The 17570-nt window shown below is 46.7% G+C and overlaps 2 protein-coding genes and 1 long non-coding RNA gene across 9 annotated transcripts in view; 1 reads left to right on the top strand and 2 right to left on the bottom strand.

The window, feature by feature from the left end:
• The window catches only part of COPB2 (COPI coat complex subunit beta 2), a 460843-nt gene that overhangs the window by 181201 nt on the left and 262072 nt on the right, over positions 1 to 17570 (bottom strand). The gene's annotated exons all lie outside the window — the stretch shown is intronic.
• Positions 10782 to 17570, bottom strand: part of NMNAT3 (nicotinamide nucleotide adenylyltransferase 3) — a 123771-nt gene continuing 116982 nt past the window's right edge. For 4 of the 6 annotated variants that reach the window (XM_082740993.1, XM_082740991.1, XM_082740988.1 and 1 more), the window contains one exon: positions 10782 to 11939. In XM_082740993.1, coding sequence (XP_082597119.1) covers positions 11524 to 11939 — 416 coding nt within the window. In that variant the 3' untranslated portion in view covers positions 10782 to 11523. Of the gene's footprint in view, positions 11940 to 17275; positions 17365 to 17570 lie in introns of all 6 variants that reach the window. The other 2 variants (XM_082740992.1, XM_082740990.1) reach the window with 1 other exon arrangement.
• Positions 11947 to 17570, top strand: part of LOC309869662 — an 86446-nt gene continuing 80822 nt past the window's right edge. For both annotated transcript variants that reach the window (XR_014314313.1, XR_014314314.1), the window contains exon 1: positions 11947 to 12307. This is a non-coding gene — a long non-coding RNA (uncharacterized lncRNA). The remainder of the gene's footprint in view (positions 12308 to 17570) is intronic.

The raw sequence follows: 17570 nt of genomic DNA, 5'->3' as shown, positions 1-17570 counted from the left end.
GATGGCAGGGGCCCTATGGGCAGTCAGAGACATCCGCCATCTTGGGAGGCTTCCCACGGAGTGATGGTAAGGCCCAGTTTTAGCGAGGGGGGTCACTATCCTGTGCCTTCCTGCTATTCCAGCTGCAGGGTGGTAGGACAGCTCCCCTGGCTTGCTGCCAGATGGTGAGAACACCTTGGAAAGGGTGGTAGAGAAGAGGAAGACTGGCAAGGGTTTTGCCTACAGTGAGGAGGTGGTCCAGCAAGCAGAGCCAGGATGAGCAATGGGGAGATCTTGTGGGTTGTGGTGGTTTCATGAACAAAGCACCTTCGACTTTATCACTCCAAACCAGCTCTGCAGTCTTCCTTCCTTTCTACAAAGATATCTAGGTCCCAACTTTTCCATGCTCTGGCCCCTTAGACATCTATTTGCAAGGAGAATGCCTCTTGGAATGTGAAGCCTGGATCCTGTGGAATGTTGTGATTGTTGTGTGACTGTTGTGATGTGGGAGCGGGACGATCACCTGTAACTGGTGGAAGTTCCAAGGCTGTGCTGGGGTGGTGATTGTGCTGGAGGTCCCTGGACCTGATGGCCCTCTCCAGGGGTGGAGACCTTCTGGAGTGGAGGCCCAACCCAGACGGCAGGACCGGGAGTATTGTGGTGAAGTTACAGCCACCCGACGGGACAACTTCCAGGACATTGGTTCAGCTGGAAGATAGCATCTTGTACAGTGGCGTAGCTGGTAGGAAATGAGAAGAGGTCCTCTCTGATCTTTAGTCTGATTTCAGTCTTTAAATGGCCATTTCATCTGAGGAGCAATATGGTACACATAAAGACTGGAGATGTCATGATTCCATGCTTTGCTGAGTCATGATGGTGATGTGGGGTTTTTTGATCAGAAATTATACTAAAGGTTGGGACGCCTGGGTGGCTCAGTTGGTTAAACAGCTGCCTTTGGCTCAGGTCATGATCCCAGCGTCCTGGGATCGAGTCCCACATCGGGCTCCTTGCTCAGCAGGGAGCCTTCTTCTCCCTCTGCCTCTGCCTGCCATTCTGTCTGCCTGTGCTCACTCTCTCTCCTTCTCTCTCTGATAAATAAATAAAATCTTAAAAAAAAAAAAAAAGAAATTATACTAAAGGAATTCTAAGTGAGATGGCATTAGCAATTAGGTTATACCAGAGTCATTAAAAGGTGAGAAAGGGGTCAGTATAATTTATCTGCCTACTGCTAGCCAGCCAGCATACCTCCCTTGGGACAGGCCTATAAAAGGACTGAAGTGGGAGGTGGGGGCAGGTTATTCAAGAAGGTGGGCAGCTAGGAGCAGCCACTGCCATTTCAGATAGAAGACGAAGTGTTGGCTGATTCTTTTTTTCTTTTTTTTAAAGATTTTATTTATTTATTTTATTATTATTATTTTTTTAAGATTTTATTTATTTTTCAGAGACAGAGGGAGAGAGCGCAAGCGAGCACAGGCAGACAGAGAGGCAGGCAGAGGCAGAGGGAGAAGCAGGCTTCCTGCCGAGCAAGGAGCCCGATGTGGGACTCGATCCCAGGACGCTGGGATCATGACCTGAGCCAAAGGCAGCTGCTTAACCAACTGAGCCACCCAGGCGTCCCTTTATTTATTTTTTTGACAGAGAAGTAGGCAGAGGAGCAGGCAGAGGGAGAAGGAGAAGCAGGCTCCCCACTGAGCAGGGAGCCTGATATGGGACTCCATCCCAGGATTCTGGGCTGAAGGCAGACGCTTAACCAACTGAGCTACCTTGGTTCCCCACCCACACTGGCTGATTCTTAACCTACGTGCATTTGCTTTGATCCAGGAAGCCCAGGTTTCTTGTTTGTTTATCACTTTTCCTGTACAGTCTTGAGGTACTTTGGAGGTTGAAACTTAAACAGGAGATTTATTTTGTGTTTTCACTTTGGATGATAAGGCTTAAAATATTTTTGGCCCTAATGAATTTGAAAAAAAAAAAAAAAAGTGAACTCTATACATTTATAACTTTTCCCCCTTCCCTGCCTTTTTAAGGAAGATGATGGTTTTGTGAACTTTACCCTGGGTCTTCTCACAAGCTGATCAGAGGTGCTAGGTGAAGAGAGGTTTGGAAGCGGCCCCGACAGGTTGACTTAGTGGACAGAGAAGGAGCAAGCAGATGCCCTTGGAAGAAGAAGGGAGACAGAAAAGGGCAAGGGGTAGGAGGGGTGGGTTAGGAGAAGAGTCCTCGCAGAGCTGAGGGCTTTCAGAAGTAATTGTTAGGACTGTTAGGCACTTTGTGCTGATTATAGCACCCTGGGCAGGATATAACTCCACTGGGTCTCGGTTTTCAGAAGAAAATGAGCTTTAGAAAGGTTCTGTGATTTGCTTGAAGTCACGTGGTTGGATGTCAGGGCTGGGGACTGAATGCATGTCTCGCTCTGTTTGACCCAAAGCCGAAGTCTTAACCAGCTACTGTTTCCCGAATGAGGCAAAGATCTATGGGGGCCTTGGCCTGCTGGATCTGCTAGATAAACCCTCAGAGGAAAATCCCAGAGAGAAAATACGTCTCCTTAAGTCATCATCAATATGGAAGCAGAACTTGAATTCCCATGTGAAATGAAAGCAGAAAAAAAATCTATAAACAGTTAAAGATTAATGCACCTTAGTGAGGCTCTGGCCAGATTTAAAAAGAACAAATCTTGCCAGACCAAAGTTTTTGTGTTCTTGGGGCAGAATTATACAATGAGGGATGGAAGGGAGGCAGCTAGTCAAACACACATCGATTTCCAGGAACCACATGACCGGCCCTCTGAGGACGGCCTAGAGAGCAATATAGAGCAGGGCAAGGGAGAGGTGGCCTCCCAGGGAAGGATGACGGGGTGGGGTGGGCAGGCCAAGATCCCCAATCACCTCAGGGCTGGCCTCAAGGCTTCCATCTAGCGCCTGTCCCCTTAGAAGCACTGGAGGGTAAATAGGCTTTTTAGGAACTGGTGGAAGATCTGTGCTTCCAAAAGGAGAAGAAATAGGCCAGGAGCTCATTGATTTAGGGACAAAAAAACCCATTCCAAATTGTATTATAATAATCTTTGTGAAGACCCTTCTCATCTGTGAGCTTCTTTTGTGGTCTGCCCTGCCCACTGACCCTGGACTGACAGAATCCAGTGCAATAACACACCTGGATTTTAGAGTCAGACTGCTCTTGAATCCTGGGCTCACCATTTCCTAGCTGTGTGATCTTGGGCAAGTCACTTGATGTCTCTGAGCCATCACCTTGTAGTGTAATTTTAAGGATTCGAGAACATACTTCTTCAATAAATTCTCGTTTCCTTCTCTTCTTTGTCATCTGAGGCCTTTGACCATCTGACCTCAGTGTCTTAATGTCTTTTCCGCCCCATCTGTACCCTTTCCCCCTGCAGTCCAGTTGACCCATGTCATCTTCCTTCTGTGGCACTGGTGGCTTTGTCTCCTAAACTCTCCCAGCCCAGCCTTATTCCCCTAGGTTTCCTGGCACAAATAATCTCCTTCTTCCCTTCTCCTGGATTCTGAGAGATTCTGGGCTCTCCTAGTCATGTAGTTTTGTCCACACTGCTCAGGTGGACAGAGCTCTTTCTCATGTGCACACACTTCCTATGCCTGTTTGGGCTCCCCCAGTGAGCCTGTCGATGATCTGGAGCCAGAGACTGGGTCTTAAATTCCTTCCATGTTCCTCACAGCCCCTGGTCATGGGCTGCACACCTCACAACATGAGCCCAGTGGATCCTCACCAGAAGAACTAGGGCAAGTGTCAAAGCTGCGCGTTAATGGGTCCTTTCAGCAAACACTTCCTGAGAACCTGGCAGGTGCCTAGAACTGGGCTAGATGCTGAGGACTCCACTCTGATGAAAATACGATCAAGGGGAGACAGTGTAGCGATTAGAGGCTTGTACTGAGTGCTTCTGGGGCATGCTGGCGGTTGAGCATAAGGCCAAAGTTTAGAAGGATGAGTAGGGATTTGCCTGATCGTGGATATAGAAGACACTCCCAAGAGGGAGTGACACATGCAAAACCAGGGAACTGGAGGAAAGCCTGGCATCTTCAAGGAAAGTGGGGTAATCCAGTATGGCAACAGCATGGCTGAGGGGGAGTCATGGGGGCAGAAGGGACGGCCTGGTCTGACACAGTGCAAGAAAATGTGGAGAAACAAGAAGGGCCAGGCCATGGAGAACACCTGCTCTAACAAGCCATTTGTATTCTACTTTGTAGGAAATGGGGAACCATGGACAAGTGTTAGGGCAGGAATGCCACCACAAAGGAAAAAGGAGCTATGATGGTAATAGGCCCAGGAAGGAGCCTTTGGGCAAGCCTGCTAGGGAGCCAGTCCCCAGCCAGCCCCGAGGAACAGAGTGTGTGGGGTGGGTGTAGATGGGCAGGAGAGAGACCCATTCTGCCTGACAGGACATTGCAAGAGCTGCTCGGCTGCTAGCACAGTTGTCCTGGTATGAGTGTAGGATGTGAAAGCCATTTGCCCACCCCCCCATAAATCCACCACTCATCCAGATGATCTGCTTTTATCCACCCATAGAACATACCAGGAACAATGTGTGCCTGAAATGACTGTGTCTTTCTGTGGTGAGTCCCTGAAATTCATTATCACACATTATCTATAGAAATGAAGAGATGGATATTGTTTTGGTTTGTATAAAAGGTAATGAAGGTGACTCCCTGCAAAGGAATAGAGAAATGAGAATTTCAGTAGCTCTATGAGTCTCCTTAAAAAGAAAAAAATCAATTTACTTAAAAAAAAAAAAAGATCTACAATCTGGTAACATCGATTAGAATAAAAAGTACACATAGCATTTGACCCAGCAATACAACTCCTGGGAATCTGTCCCACAAAAGCACTGGTTTTTAAGGGCTTATGGAGAAGGTTATTTGTTGTAGTGTTGTCTCTGTTACAAAAAAACTGGGGGAAAACTTTAGATAAGAACTTCCTAAACTACACCTCTGAGTACCATGGTCCACATGTTATTAAGTGTATATGTGTAAGAAGATTGTGTGTGGAAATATGCTTCAAAAACACTGATACAAAGTTAGGCAGATGTGTTTATCAGGGGCTTCTCAGAGCTAATAAGATGCTTATTAGGTATTATTTTCTGGAATATTTACTGATCCAGGAGTTGTCTAGGGATGAAGAGCAATGATCAAGACAAATTCTTGCTTTTGGGGAGCTGGGAGTCACCACTGAATCCGTCATTTCCAGAGTGATGAAATTCTCTTACAAGAGGAGGGCAGGGAGTTGAGACTATGGGTGCAGTGGACAAGTCTCATTTCCCAGAAAGGGCAGGGAGAGGGGGAGAATGGGAGAAGGGGAATCAGCCCAGAGAAGGGACACAGAGAGATGGCACACATAGGGCGGGGCGCACAGGCAAAGTGCTGACAGAAGGAGAGGTGTGGGTCGGGGGGACACTGAGCAAAGCCAGGCTGGAGCAGGGCACAAGCTGCAGGAGTGTGCTGTGGGGCACTGGGAGCGTGGGGGGTGGGGTGGCCACCCTGCGGGAATCAGGTTTTCACTCCAAGGGCAAGCAAAGGAAGCTCAGATGTTTGAAAAACCCCTTTATTGAGGTGTAACTTAAATACCTCAGAATTTGCCCATGTAAGGTGCAGGGTTTGATGAACTTCAGTAGATTTACAGAGTTGTGGAATCATCCTTGCAGTCTGGTTTTAGCACATTCCTAGCCCCACCCCCTGGCCCCACAGAGTTCCCTGTGCGCACTGCAGTCAGTCTTCACCCCTACCTGCAGGCAACCGCTGCTCTGCTCTGTGCCTCTATCTATAGTTTTGCCTTTTCTAGAAATTTCACATAAACAGACCCATACAATGTGTCGTCTTATTGTCTGGCTTTTCCGCTGAGCAGGTTTCCAAGAGTCATCTCTTTTGTTGCAGGTTCCTTCTTTGAGCTGCTGAGTAATTTCCCATTGCATGGATACATTTGTTTCTCCATTTGCCAGGTGAAGAACATCTGGATTCTCCCAGTTTTGGGCTATAATGAGTACTTCTGCTATAGATATTCACACACAAGTGAGGGGACAGACACGTACATGTTCGCATCTCTTTTTGGACAGATTCTTAAGAATGGGATTTTGCTGACTGATTTTAAACATTCATGGAAGTGCAAAGTGGTATCTCATTTTGGGTCTCTGAAGACCATTGGTGCCAAGCATCTTTTTGTTGCTCATTTGTCATTCATGTATCTTTGGTAAAGTGTCTTGTTTCCAGGATCCCATGTTTGGTGACTCTCTTGAAGAACTCACAAGGCTCAGGGTTAGCTATGCTCACAGCAGCGGGTCATTCCAGTGAAAGGATGCATGGCAGGACTATCGGGGGAGGAAAGACACATCCAGGAGAGTCGGGGAGACTGGGTGAAGGCTTCCAATATTCTCTTCCTGCAGTGGGGGCCACACAGCATGCAGTTTCTGCAAGGGGAAGTCCATCTGAAACTCTGAATCCCCGGGGTTTTATTGTGGGTTAGTGATGTAGGCACTGTGCCTGCAAGACCAGCTATGATTTCTGAAATTCCAGGCTCCTAGGAGAGCAGGTGTTCACTACAAGTCGCATTGTGTGTACCAGTCTAGGCAGGCTGCGGCAGCAGGACTCCGCGCCCCAGGTGGACGGAACAGCCTTATCAGTCAGAATCATGGGCAGCCTTCCAAAAGCCTATTTCCCAGATACCAGCCAAGGGCCTGCCTAGGAGAAGGCCTTTCTCAACAGCTGCATCTGGCCTGCAGTGTTAACCTTTTCCTACACGGGTCTAGTTCGATCTTTGGATCATCGTTTAATCAGATTTTTAGTCTTTTTATTTTTGAACGGTTGGAGATCTTTTCATAGTCTGGACATGAGTCATTTATTAAATATTAAATACACATTTTGTAAATGTGTTCTCCACGTCTTGACTTCTCTTCCATTTTCTTTATGGTGTCTGTGGAAGGAGTTTGGGCAGGGAGGTATTATGATCAGATTTGTGTGCAATCACAAAACCGCTCAGATTCGTATGCTGAGAGTGGGTCACAGGGGCCAAGGGTGGGTTGGCTCCCATCACAGGAGTTTGGCTAAGAGATGATGGTAGTCTGGGCTGGAGGGTGTCAGGAGTGATGGAGAGAAGAGGCTGCATGTAAGGAATGCATGGAAAGAAAACAGCAGGACATGGAGACACTCATTATGGATTCCACCAGAAGGAAAGCCGGGCTCTCCAAACTGGTCTGCAGAATACCGTATTCTTTGTTTCTAATAGTGGAACTCCCATTAATTTGTGGGATTTCAGTGTTCTGAAAAACTGAGAAAGGCAGGATCCAATGAATGTTAGGGTTCCTCCCGGCTTTCAGGCACTGGCGCCATGAACAAGACTTTCTGGGGCTATTTTAACAAGTCTAAAATCTTCTGAGGTGTGTGCCTACATGCATTATTATAGATCATTTGTTAGTCATACATGTGTGTCTGCAATGCTGAGCTCTGGTCCAAGAAAATAACTTCACGACTGAAACTGAGCAAGTCCGTGCGTGGAGATCCTTGCCAAAAATGAAGGCGGAAACACTGTTGGCAAAGGGAGGGCAGGACAGGGATGAGGAAATTCATGTTCCTGTATTGACCCAATTACCAGGCGTGCCTTGCATGTCTGTTGCACTGTTGGTTTAAAATGGGATTATGCATCATTCTCTCCCAAGCGACAGACAGTATCCTAAATGAAAAATCCTTTCCTCAGGCTGGGATGCATAGCTCCTCTCATTTGGCCAGCATCTGCTACCATGGGAGAACCTTTATTTAAGGCTGGAAATTCTATTTACCCAGGAGGCCAAAACACTGTTTTTCTGTTCTTGCAAAATAAACAAAACACCTTGGCACACTAGATGCAAAGAAGGCCTGAGGGAATGGAAAGGAATGTGAGATCAGGTCTGCGGGGCAGTGTCAAAGCAATAAATCAGGAGCACAGCGCTGATACCTGTTTTCCCTTCTGATACTAAAAAAAGAAGGCTACATGAATCAATGACAAAAAGTAAGAGTCTAGAAATTGAGAGATACATATGTGCGTGTGTGTGTATGTGTACGTGTATATGCGCTTACTTTATTATTATTATTAAGTAGGTTTTGTTGTGTTGTTTTATTTTAGGAGACAATGTAAAGGCTCAGCACTGGTGAAAGCCACATGGTACAACCATGAATCAGAGAGATGAGGGCATCTCCTCATCAAGCCTAATTGGGCCTGGTATCCTGAACCTATGGGAAGGAGGGAAGGGGGAAGCTGGCATACCAGGATGCCTGCTGTGAGGTGCGTGCTGCAATAGTGAACCCCTTCCTTAAGGAGTTGATGATGAACTCAGCTCATGATGCTGCTCATTTTGCCCTTTTCTGCCTCAGGGCCTTTGCATATGTTGTTCATTCTCCCTGAAAGCCCAACTGCCTCCATCTATCCCCAAGTCATGTGAATCTATCTTTCAGGTCCATCTTCTCTTCCCTACTTTCTAGATTCTGTCATCAGGATGAATCCCCAATGTTTTATGGAGTCTATACTTTATACAATTTTGAAGGTCACTTTTCAGAAAAATAAAAATGATGAATGTGAAATTAGATACCCACACAATTAGCACCCTCCCCCCACCCCTGAGAGGGTATTGGAAAAGGACAGGGCAAGTGAGGGACTATGGCTTCAGCTTAACCTCATGGTGAACCTGGGTTTCTGGCTGTAGGTAATGCTGTGTGTTGGCCTTCAGAACCCTCATCCCAGTCTGTATTAAGATGTTGGTCCTGGGAATATTTGATTCCTCTCCATCTTCCCATCAGACTGTAAGATTCACAAGTGCAGAGGAGGTCTGTTTTATTCATCATTATACTCCTAGTGTTGTCTAGTGCCTGGTACATGAGAGGTGCACCAAAAATGATTCAAATGAATGAACCCTGAACTCTGAATCACAAAAGTTATAATCACAAGACTTCTAGTTTCCGCTCCTTGAGTCTCTGCTTGCCAGGTTGTGGCTGTCCATACTGAGAGCTCAGGACGTGCTAGGAAGCCTCAGCCTGTAAAAACATGGGAGAGAAAGTCACTCAGGGCATGTGGAAGTAAGGGAGACTGAAGTTGGGGGTGCTTCTGAGTCAAGGGCATGGCTTCTAATTCCCACTGTCAGTAGCACTGTGTCCCCCAGGAAAAACATGACTTTGTAAGTGGTGGGGACACCTGTCAAACGACCCTTTATAAGAGGATGGTATTCTAAAGCTGCTGTCAGCTCATCTGCCCTGATGAGAAAGGCAGGAACCCCTCCTCACATACATACACCCACCCCCAGTCATATCCTTAAACCAGCGGGTCTCAACCAGGGAGTCTGTTTTGTGCCCCAGAGGGCATTTGGGAAGGCCTTGAGGGCATTTTGTTGTTATATTTAGACGCGGGTGTGGGTATTCCTAGCATCTAATGGAGAGAGGCCAGGGAAGCCCCTCACAGGAAAGGGTGATCTGGTCCAGAATGTCAATATTGCTGATGTTGAGAAACCTTGCATCAAACCCCCAGGATCGCTCACCACCACTTCCTCTGGACACTCCAGCTATGTTCTTTCTATAATCCACATAGAACAGTGGGGAAATGTTGCTCAGAGGGTGAGGAGGAAGATAGTCAGAGTAAATGTGATGCAATCATATATTTCAACCATATATGCAGTCTACTAAAAATAAAGCTAATATTTATTTTAACAGGCACTGTTCTAGGCCCGGACATTGAATGGCTTGGGAATCTTATTAAAATGCAGATTCTGAGTCAATAGGTCTTGGATGGAGCCTGAGAGTCTGAATTTCTGTCCAGTTCCTAGGGGATACAAATCCTGCCACCACGTTTGGGACAGCAAATTTCTTGGCACTTAGGATACATCAGCCAACAAAACAAAGACCCTCTGCCCTTGGAGAACTTCCAATGTGGCCAGAAGTGAACTGGACCCCAAGAAGGGTGGCCAGGCTGGAGGACGGCACTCAGTGCCTCAGGAAATCAGAGGTAGAAGAGAATTTAGAGATGATCTAGTTGAACCACCACATTTTAGAGTTTGGGAAACCGAGACTCACAGGAAGGAAGGGAGCTGGTCCAAGTCACACAGCTTGCTGTGGACAAGGCTGTTTGATTCCTATTCACCTGCATCATCAAGGTTCTTAGAGATCCCTTGGGGTGCAGAGCACAGTCAGGGTGGGGAAGGGCTAGCAGCTTTAGAGGTGGCAGGGGTGGGGTCGGGGTGGGGGTCTAAGGACCCTCCCCACCCCACAGGAGGGCCCCACTACACTAGATCCAGGAAATCCTGATTGCCTACTCTACTCCTTGCTATTGTGACACACACACGAAGGCTGGGATATGTCTGGGGAGATAGGAGATTCTTCCTGGGGCCCTTTGTTTTTCTGCATGACGACACCTACACCAAGGACAAACCCACGTAAAAGTATGGAGTGGTCCATTCTGAATGCATTCAGTCATTTGGTGAGCAGATGTAAAGAGTAAACTCAAACCGAATTAGTCCAATTAAAACCTCTTCTTAAGGTGGAGTGGAATGACAATCTTGCACACGGGTGAAGTTCCTTTTCTTATCCTTTAGGGCCCCCTTGAACGGAGCCCTCCGCCCAGAGCTTCAGATTACCCAGTCGTTACAATGTGTTCAAAAGCAACTGCTTTCCCCACTGCTTGTATCTGGAAACAGAAACTTTTAAATTCATGTCAGTTCAACTGGAACAGTGGCAAATTTCATGGGGTAGCTAAAAAGAAGAGCAACAGCTGGTACATCAGGCATTAATAATATAACAAAGGAAGAAAAAAGAGAAACTTTTCATTAATATCTTTCGATGTCAATTTATTATTTATCTCTTTGCCAATATTCAAACAGGCAGGCGGTCATAAAACATTCAAAAAGATCCTCTGAAACAGTCAAGGCATCTGTTTTACCTCAGTTCCTTTTTAGAAACCTGGAAATCAGGAGTCCTGGCATTTATTTAAAAAAAAAAAGTCATGTTAAAAATATCTGCCATATCAAAAATACTGTTTGAAGGTCACTTCTTAGAAAGATTTAAAATTGTATCTACAGCTTATGCAGGCAGACAGTGGTTAAGAGCTGTTTCCAAATTTTTGACTCCTCACTTAGTATTATTTTGTTGGAACAAGGCGTTGACAAAGCCCACTGTTTGGTAATTAGCATCCTGTCAAGTCTCTCCCATCAAGACAGGCATCTGCACCTGGTTCTAGTTAAAAAATGTGTGTGGGCAGTTCTGAGCTGATCCTCGGAGGCCCTGCCTGGTGCAGAACTACCTTCGATGTGCATGCCTGAGTCACCCCTTACAGAATAAGAAGGCCTCTGCAGTGACAGCCTCTGAGAGCTGTGGTCTAGTTCTAGTGACCTGTCACGCCATTTTAACCTCTTTGGAGAAAGTCCATTCTTGAGATGTAGGCACCTGCTCCTCCTCCCCAAAGAAACATGTATCTTCCTCAGACAGAAGATGCCTCTGAAGTCAACTCATTGACTAAGTAAAATAAAGGAAACATGAGAAAAAAAAAAGGCCCAAGACCTTGACTACCCTTTGGTCAGGAGGAGTTCTGTGGAGAGGCTGACTCTTCCCAGCCTGTCTTTCCTTCACTCCTCTGGGTGCTGCTGCCTTTCCAGGAACTGTCCCTGGTGTAGAGGTTGTGGTCCCTGATATAGGTGATGACGGCATCTGGGAGCAGGTACTTCACGCTGTGCCCCTGGCTCAGGGCCTGCCGGATGTATGTGGAGCTGAGCTCGTTCTGCACGGGCTCCCTGGCCAGGTGAATGTTGTGCCGGTACCGGTGCAGGATGGGCGAGCCTGAGATGTATTCCTTTGGGTTGTGACCTGTGCGGCTCACGCACACCACACCGAACTTCTCCACGATCTCCTGGATGTGTGCATCTTTCCAGAGGTTGGGGGTCTGGAAGGTCTTCAGGACGTCTGCCCCGCAGAGCAGTTTCAGCTCGGGCACAGCTGGAAAAACAAGGGTGGAGGCCGACAAGGTTACAGAAGGGTCATGGCAGTAAAGATAACATCATATTCCGTTTGAAAACTGCACAGGATGCTTTTCTGGGAATGTATTGGGAACTCAGTGTCTGTGTGTTCATGACTGCAAAAGCAAAAGCATGTAAGTGAATCTGGAGCGACTTCAGGGACATACAGTTGTTAAGTAATAATTTAATCAATAAATCTTTTGTTTAGTATTGGTAGAGCGCCAAGAAATACACAATGGCCTGTTTGTTAGTTTTCCTCCAGTATTCTACCACAAGTCTGCGTGCAGTGGCTGGACCTCACGGCAGGGTGGTCCGAAGGCGGCTGTGGACCTGGTCTTCAGATAGAAGGTAAGGCTGTAAAAATCCTAGTGCTAGCTGGGGGCCTCAGGCAAGTCACCGCCCTTCTCACAATCTTATTTCAGCCCTAACACCTGGTACTTTTAGAAGTAAATCTCAGCATAAAGGTTCTTGGGATAATCAACAGCTAGTGACCTTTTCATCTGTTTTCAATATAACAAAGCTCTAGAACAACTGATCAATGTGGATAATCCTTTGGCATTTGTTCTAACAGAAAGATGGTTGTCATGATAAAAGGATGCCTAACGTTTACTGGGTGCTCACTGGGAGCACCACCGCTAAGCGCTTTATGGGTTTAATCTCCTCTGATCCTCAGAACAATCTCACGTGGTAGGCGTTATTGTTGCGCCCGGTCTGCGGAGAGGGAAACTTGCCTGCCTGAGGTCACTCCAGGATTCAAACCTGACCTCCGGCCTCCGGGTGGGGCATTTGTAAATGATGGGCTCTGCCGCCTCCTGCTGGCGGGAATTGTATATGCATCAGAACCCCGACGCCCTTCCTGGATTTTCCCGGCACTGTTCAAGGTCATGTCCCTTTTGAATGGGCTGATGTGGAAAGGAGAAAATCAAGTCCATGCTAGAAGCAGCCACTAGGATCTCTGGTCCTCCTGGAAGCCGATTCTAGCTTCAGTAAATGGCAAAGGCTGTGTTCCTAGAGGTGGCAGCTCTCAGTCACTGGGAAACCTAAGCTGGGGTGGGGGTTGGGGTGGGGTGGGGGGACCGACTTCAGGGATACCACCAGCTGGGGAAAGAGCTGATGTAAATGGTGGCTTGAGGCTCCTCTTCTGTGGAAACTTGGAAGGATCTGGGCATGGATCAGAGAGGAGTTTACAAAGGAGCGCACTAGATCAGCAGTGGGAAGGAAAGTGAGAAACTGGAGGTGTCATGGGGAGGTCTGAATTCAGCCTCAGTCAGGCACTGGCTGCTATGGGGCTGATGGAGCCTTCTCTGGGCCTCAGTCTCCTGACTGAGGACTGGACTTATTTACTGATTTCGAAGAAGCATATATAATTATAGAAATGGACTTTTCAAACACTCTAGCAGCATAATATTGCTATAATGAAATGATATTCAAACACTGATGCATGTATTCATAAATTATCTGTTCATGGTTAAGAACTAGGACTTTAAAGCCAGACACCTTAGACCTGGCTCTGCCATTCAACAGCTGTGTGACCTCAACTTTAAAATGAGGATATTAATAGTACTTACCCCATAGGACTATTTTATAACTGAATGAGCCTATAAGTATGAAGTACTTAGAACAGTGCTTAGAACAGAGTAACACCTATCAACAGAGTGGGATAGGTGTTAAGTACCATCCATCATCCATCCACCGTCTTATCCACTAACCCATTCATCCACATGTCCATTCAACATTTATGGATGTTTTTTTCCCATAGGGAGTATTTTTAACATCAGTAAAACTGCATTTAAGAATTATTCAATAACTCACACTTTCCACTACTTTGAGCTGGTCCCATTGCTCACAACATATGTGGATTTGAACTATTTTTCATCCCTAAGGTTCTACTCTAATTTCTTATTTATTCAACCACTGTAACATAACAAGAGACCAGCTTTTGACCTTTTAAACAAATGCGTGATTTTCACGTGCTCTTCCTATGGGAGAGGTTAAATGATTTAATTGTAGGGCATTTAATTGTAGGGTCTCCTGAGGCCTGGAGCACACTGTCCTCCCCTCCGTTTCCCACAGGTCAAAGAACAGAAGATACCCCCTTTCCTCTGTTGGTGGATTTTTGTGGGGACAGTTTCCACACAATGGCTTCAATATTAGACACAATTTGATTTATTAACAGTGACAGGAATACAATTCACCGTGAGCTCTTGCCTACAGGGGACAAGTGACCACACCTTCCCATCCCTCAAATCAAAGGCATGTCTGCAAGGTAATCACTTCTGGCAACATGTGCCTTGGACTCCCACTCTGGGCAGCCCTCAGAGACCACTGTCTATCTCTTTCAAATCCATTTACATCACTGCTACAAACTCTTCACACTGGGTACCTAAGTCAGAGGTGCTGAATAAAGGCTGGTGATCTGATTTGTCTTAACCATGATGTAGTGACCTACATCAGATGTCCGTGGGTATTCTGGGGGCAGTGCGCTTTCTTGGAATAGCCACAGGCTTTAAAAAGCAGAGATTTACATGGAAAGTGAGGGAAGTGCCACCGGGACCTTTTTCTTTGGAAGTCCAGTTTATATTAAGAACACCCAGGCCTGAGGTCAGCCAGTCCTGGGTTTTCTGTTTCAGAGCCGTAGGAAGCGTGGGAGAGTTCTGGCAGCCGGGCCAGTTCCCTCTGCTGTAAAATGGGGATGACCTCCTGCAGAAGTCCTGGAAATTGAGTGACGGACTGAATGCAATGTGAATTTCTGGTCTAGTGCAGGGTATGGGCACATAGCCATGTGTGAGGAGTGTGAGACCCTGAGTGGACGGGACACCAGAGCTGAAGCCAGGGATAAAGGGTGGTGCCTAAAGTAACCAGACAAGGCCACTGTGGATCAAACTGGTGCAAGATGGAATCAGAGGGAGTGACTGTTCTGGTTGTGTGGATAGAGAATCCTTTGATGGCTGCTGAGCTGTGCTCAGCCTCATCAGCTAAGAGCAGGGACCACCTGCACAAAAGAAACACATACCGTCAGGCTGCTAGAGGACCAACTGAGGCATCCTCCGTCACATGTGTCATATTCAAGCAGCCCAGAACCGGGCAGCCCACATGACTCAGTCAATCCAAGGAGGACCAAAGATCATGGGAGTGACGGGCAAAGCAGGGCTCTGGCTGCCATAACATGCTGAGTGCAGCCTGTAATCGTCAGTCCCAGGGGAGATGAGTGTCCAACGAAATACGCAGCACACAAGTGGTCCTTTACAAATATGTTACTCGTAACATACAGGCCGCCTGGTCAGATGCGAGATTTCAGCTGAGGAAGAACTCCACCCTCCTCTTGTTCATTGCTCTAGTGTTGTGGACTGTTTTTCCCTCTGATTACAAATGTGTAATCTATATTCATTATAAAATGTATGGAAAATATGTATTTAATGTAGAAAACAATAATTCTTTCCTTTTTTTTTTTTTTAAGATTTATTTATTTGACAGAGGGCACGAGCAGGGAGAGCAGCAGGTAGAGGGAGAGGGAGAAGCAGACTCCTTGCTGAGCAGGGAGCCCAATGCAGGGCTCCATCCCAGGACTCTGGGATCATGACCTCAGCTGGAGGCAGATGCTGAATGACTGAGCCATCCAGGCACCCCAATAATTCTGCTTTCTACAAAAACTTAGTATTTTCCTGTATTTTTTGTTTTTTTTTTTCTATTGATTAAGACATGCAAATAGATGTACAAGTATATTTACATTTTATATACTTGCGATTATATATACAGAATCATATCCTGATTTTTCCCACTTACCTCATAAGCCTTCCTCCAAAAACCTTTTGTCTCAATTATTTGTCCTGTGTATACAGAATAATTTAAACATTCTCTAATACTTAAACATGGAGGTTGCTTTTATTTTCTGCCATTATAAAAACTGCTGTGCTAAACATCTTTCTACATAAATCTTTGTCCCAATTTCTAATTATTTCCACTGTCTGGTTCCTAGAAGGGGAATATATCAAGCAAAGGACATGAACATTTTTAAAACTCCTAATATATTTTGGTAAATTGAAAAGCCCACTTTTCATTCAACATGAATTTTCTTTTTTTAACAGTTACTTTAGGAAAGAACGAAGATGAGCAGGACCCAGGGCCTGAATAGCATGAAAAGGGATAAAGAACAAACTCCCAACATTACAGGGCCAAGCAGAGTAGCCCTTAGAAAATAAATCTGAAAAGAATGCGGGTGAGCTTTGGCTGAGGGAGGGGGAGAGTCAGCTGGCACTGGTTTCACAGGAAGATGGGTCCAACGTGGGCCAAAGAGGACAGGTAAGTTTTCAAAAGCGGAGTCAGAGGGAAGGTGGGGGGGAGGCACCCAGCGAAGACCTAAGACAGGGATTCTGGAAGCAGGTGCAGAGGGGGCAAGTGTGAGAGGCTGGGAGCCTGTGTGTGGCATCCCTCCCACATCACTGGAGGCTCCTGCCTGTCACTGGAAGCTCCAGCATTCCCTAGCAGCAAGGAATGTGCAGCACCTATGCCATTTCCTGCCTTTGTGTTTTGCCCAGCTGCCCCTCTGCCCAGAATGTCCCTAATCCCAGAGAAGATACTTATCCTGAGTCCTGGGACTAGTGTCTCCTCTTCCAGGCAGCCTTCCTAATCCATGCCTGGACTCCACACCATTCACAGCCTGTCTCTAGCCTTAGGTCAGAGGCTGGGGGAGGCTACCTTTTTTTTTCCTGAGTCCAAAGCCATGCCTGGGGAGGTGCTCAGCGGGTGTCTCCTAACTCTGGTAGAAGTAGTTGCTGAGCCAGAGATGCTTCAGAGAGAAGCAGAGGCTGAGAAGGAACGCTGCCTGTGTTCCAAGACTGGAAGATGGGGGAAGAGAGGTAGACACAGCAGAGGATTACACAGGAGATGCTGGACCTCCTCCTTTCTTAGATTCCTACTCTAGTGCAGTCCCCCGAACTGGCCATAAAGCGAATCCCAGCATGCCTGCTAAATATCCAGATTCCCAGAACTCAGGGGGCCTGGGCTGTGGCCTAAATTGTTATACACCTCACAGGTGATTCTGCCAGTGAGTGATCTTTTAACCAGCATTTGAGGACTGCTGCATGAAACCTTTAGGGCCTGGTAGCATTTTCGAGTTCTTTTAGAAGAGCGCCTTCCAGTCTGTGTTTGGGGTGGGGAAGGGCACTGTGTTCTGGGGCACCAATATGTGTCGAAAAGGGTCCCATGACTAAAAAGTGATAATGGCCACAAGCTAGTTCCCTTTCTTGTAGAGTCACAATGCACGTGATCATAGTAAAGGCTCTGAAAAGTCCTGCAGGAAATTTTAGGTTGGTTTACCTGTGATATTCCTGAGCCCTTCTGATCGGGAACAGGTACACACCATCCACAGTTGGGAGACAGGCAGTAGAAAAACCCCATAGATGCACCTGATGGGGTTTCAGCGGGGCGGGACCAGTGAGTCCCTGACCATGTCACATCCTGCCCTTCCATCACCAGGGACTTCTGTTTATTTCCATGAGGGGCCTACACACTTGACCCCTAGGACCAAGGCTGCCATTAGAGAGGGAAGATACTGCAAAGTCACAACTAGTAAGATTCCACCAAACACCAGGAACTAACAATAGGGTAGAAA

The sequence above is a fragment of the Mustela nivalis genome (assembly GCF_964662115.1).
Source record: "Mustela nivalis genome assembly, chromosome: 1".
Taxonomy (NCBI): domain Eukaryota; kingdom Metazoa; phylum Chordata; class Mammalia; order Carnivora; family Mustelidae; genus Mustela; species Mustela nivalis.
Note: the sequence above shows the minus strand (reverse complement) of the source record. Positions and strands in the feature narration are given on the sequence as shown.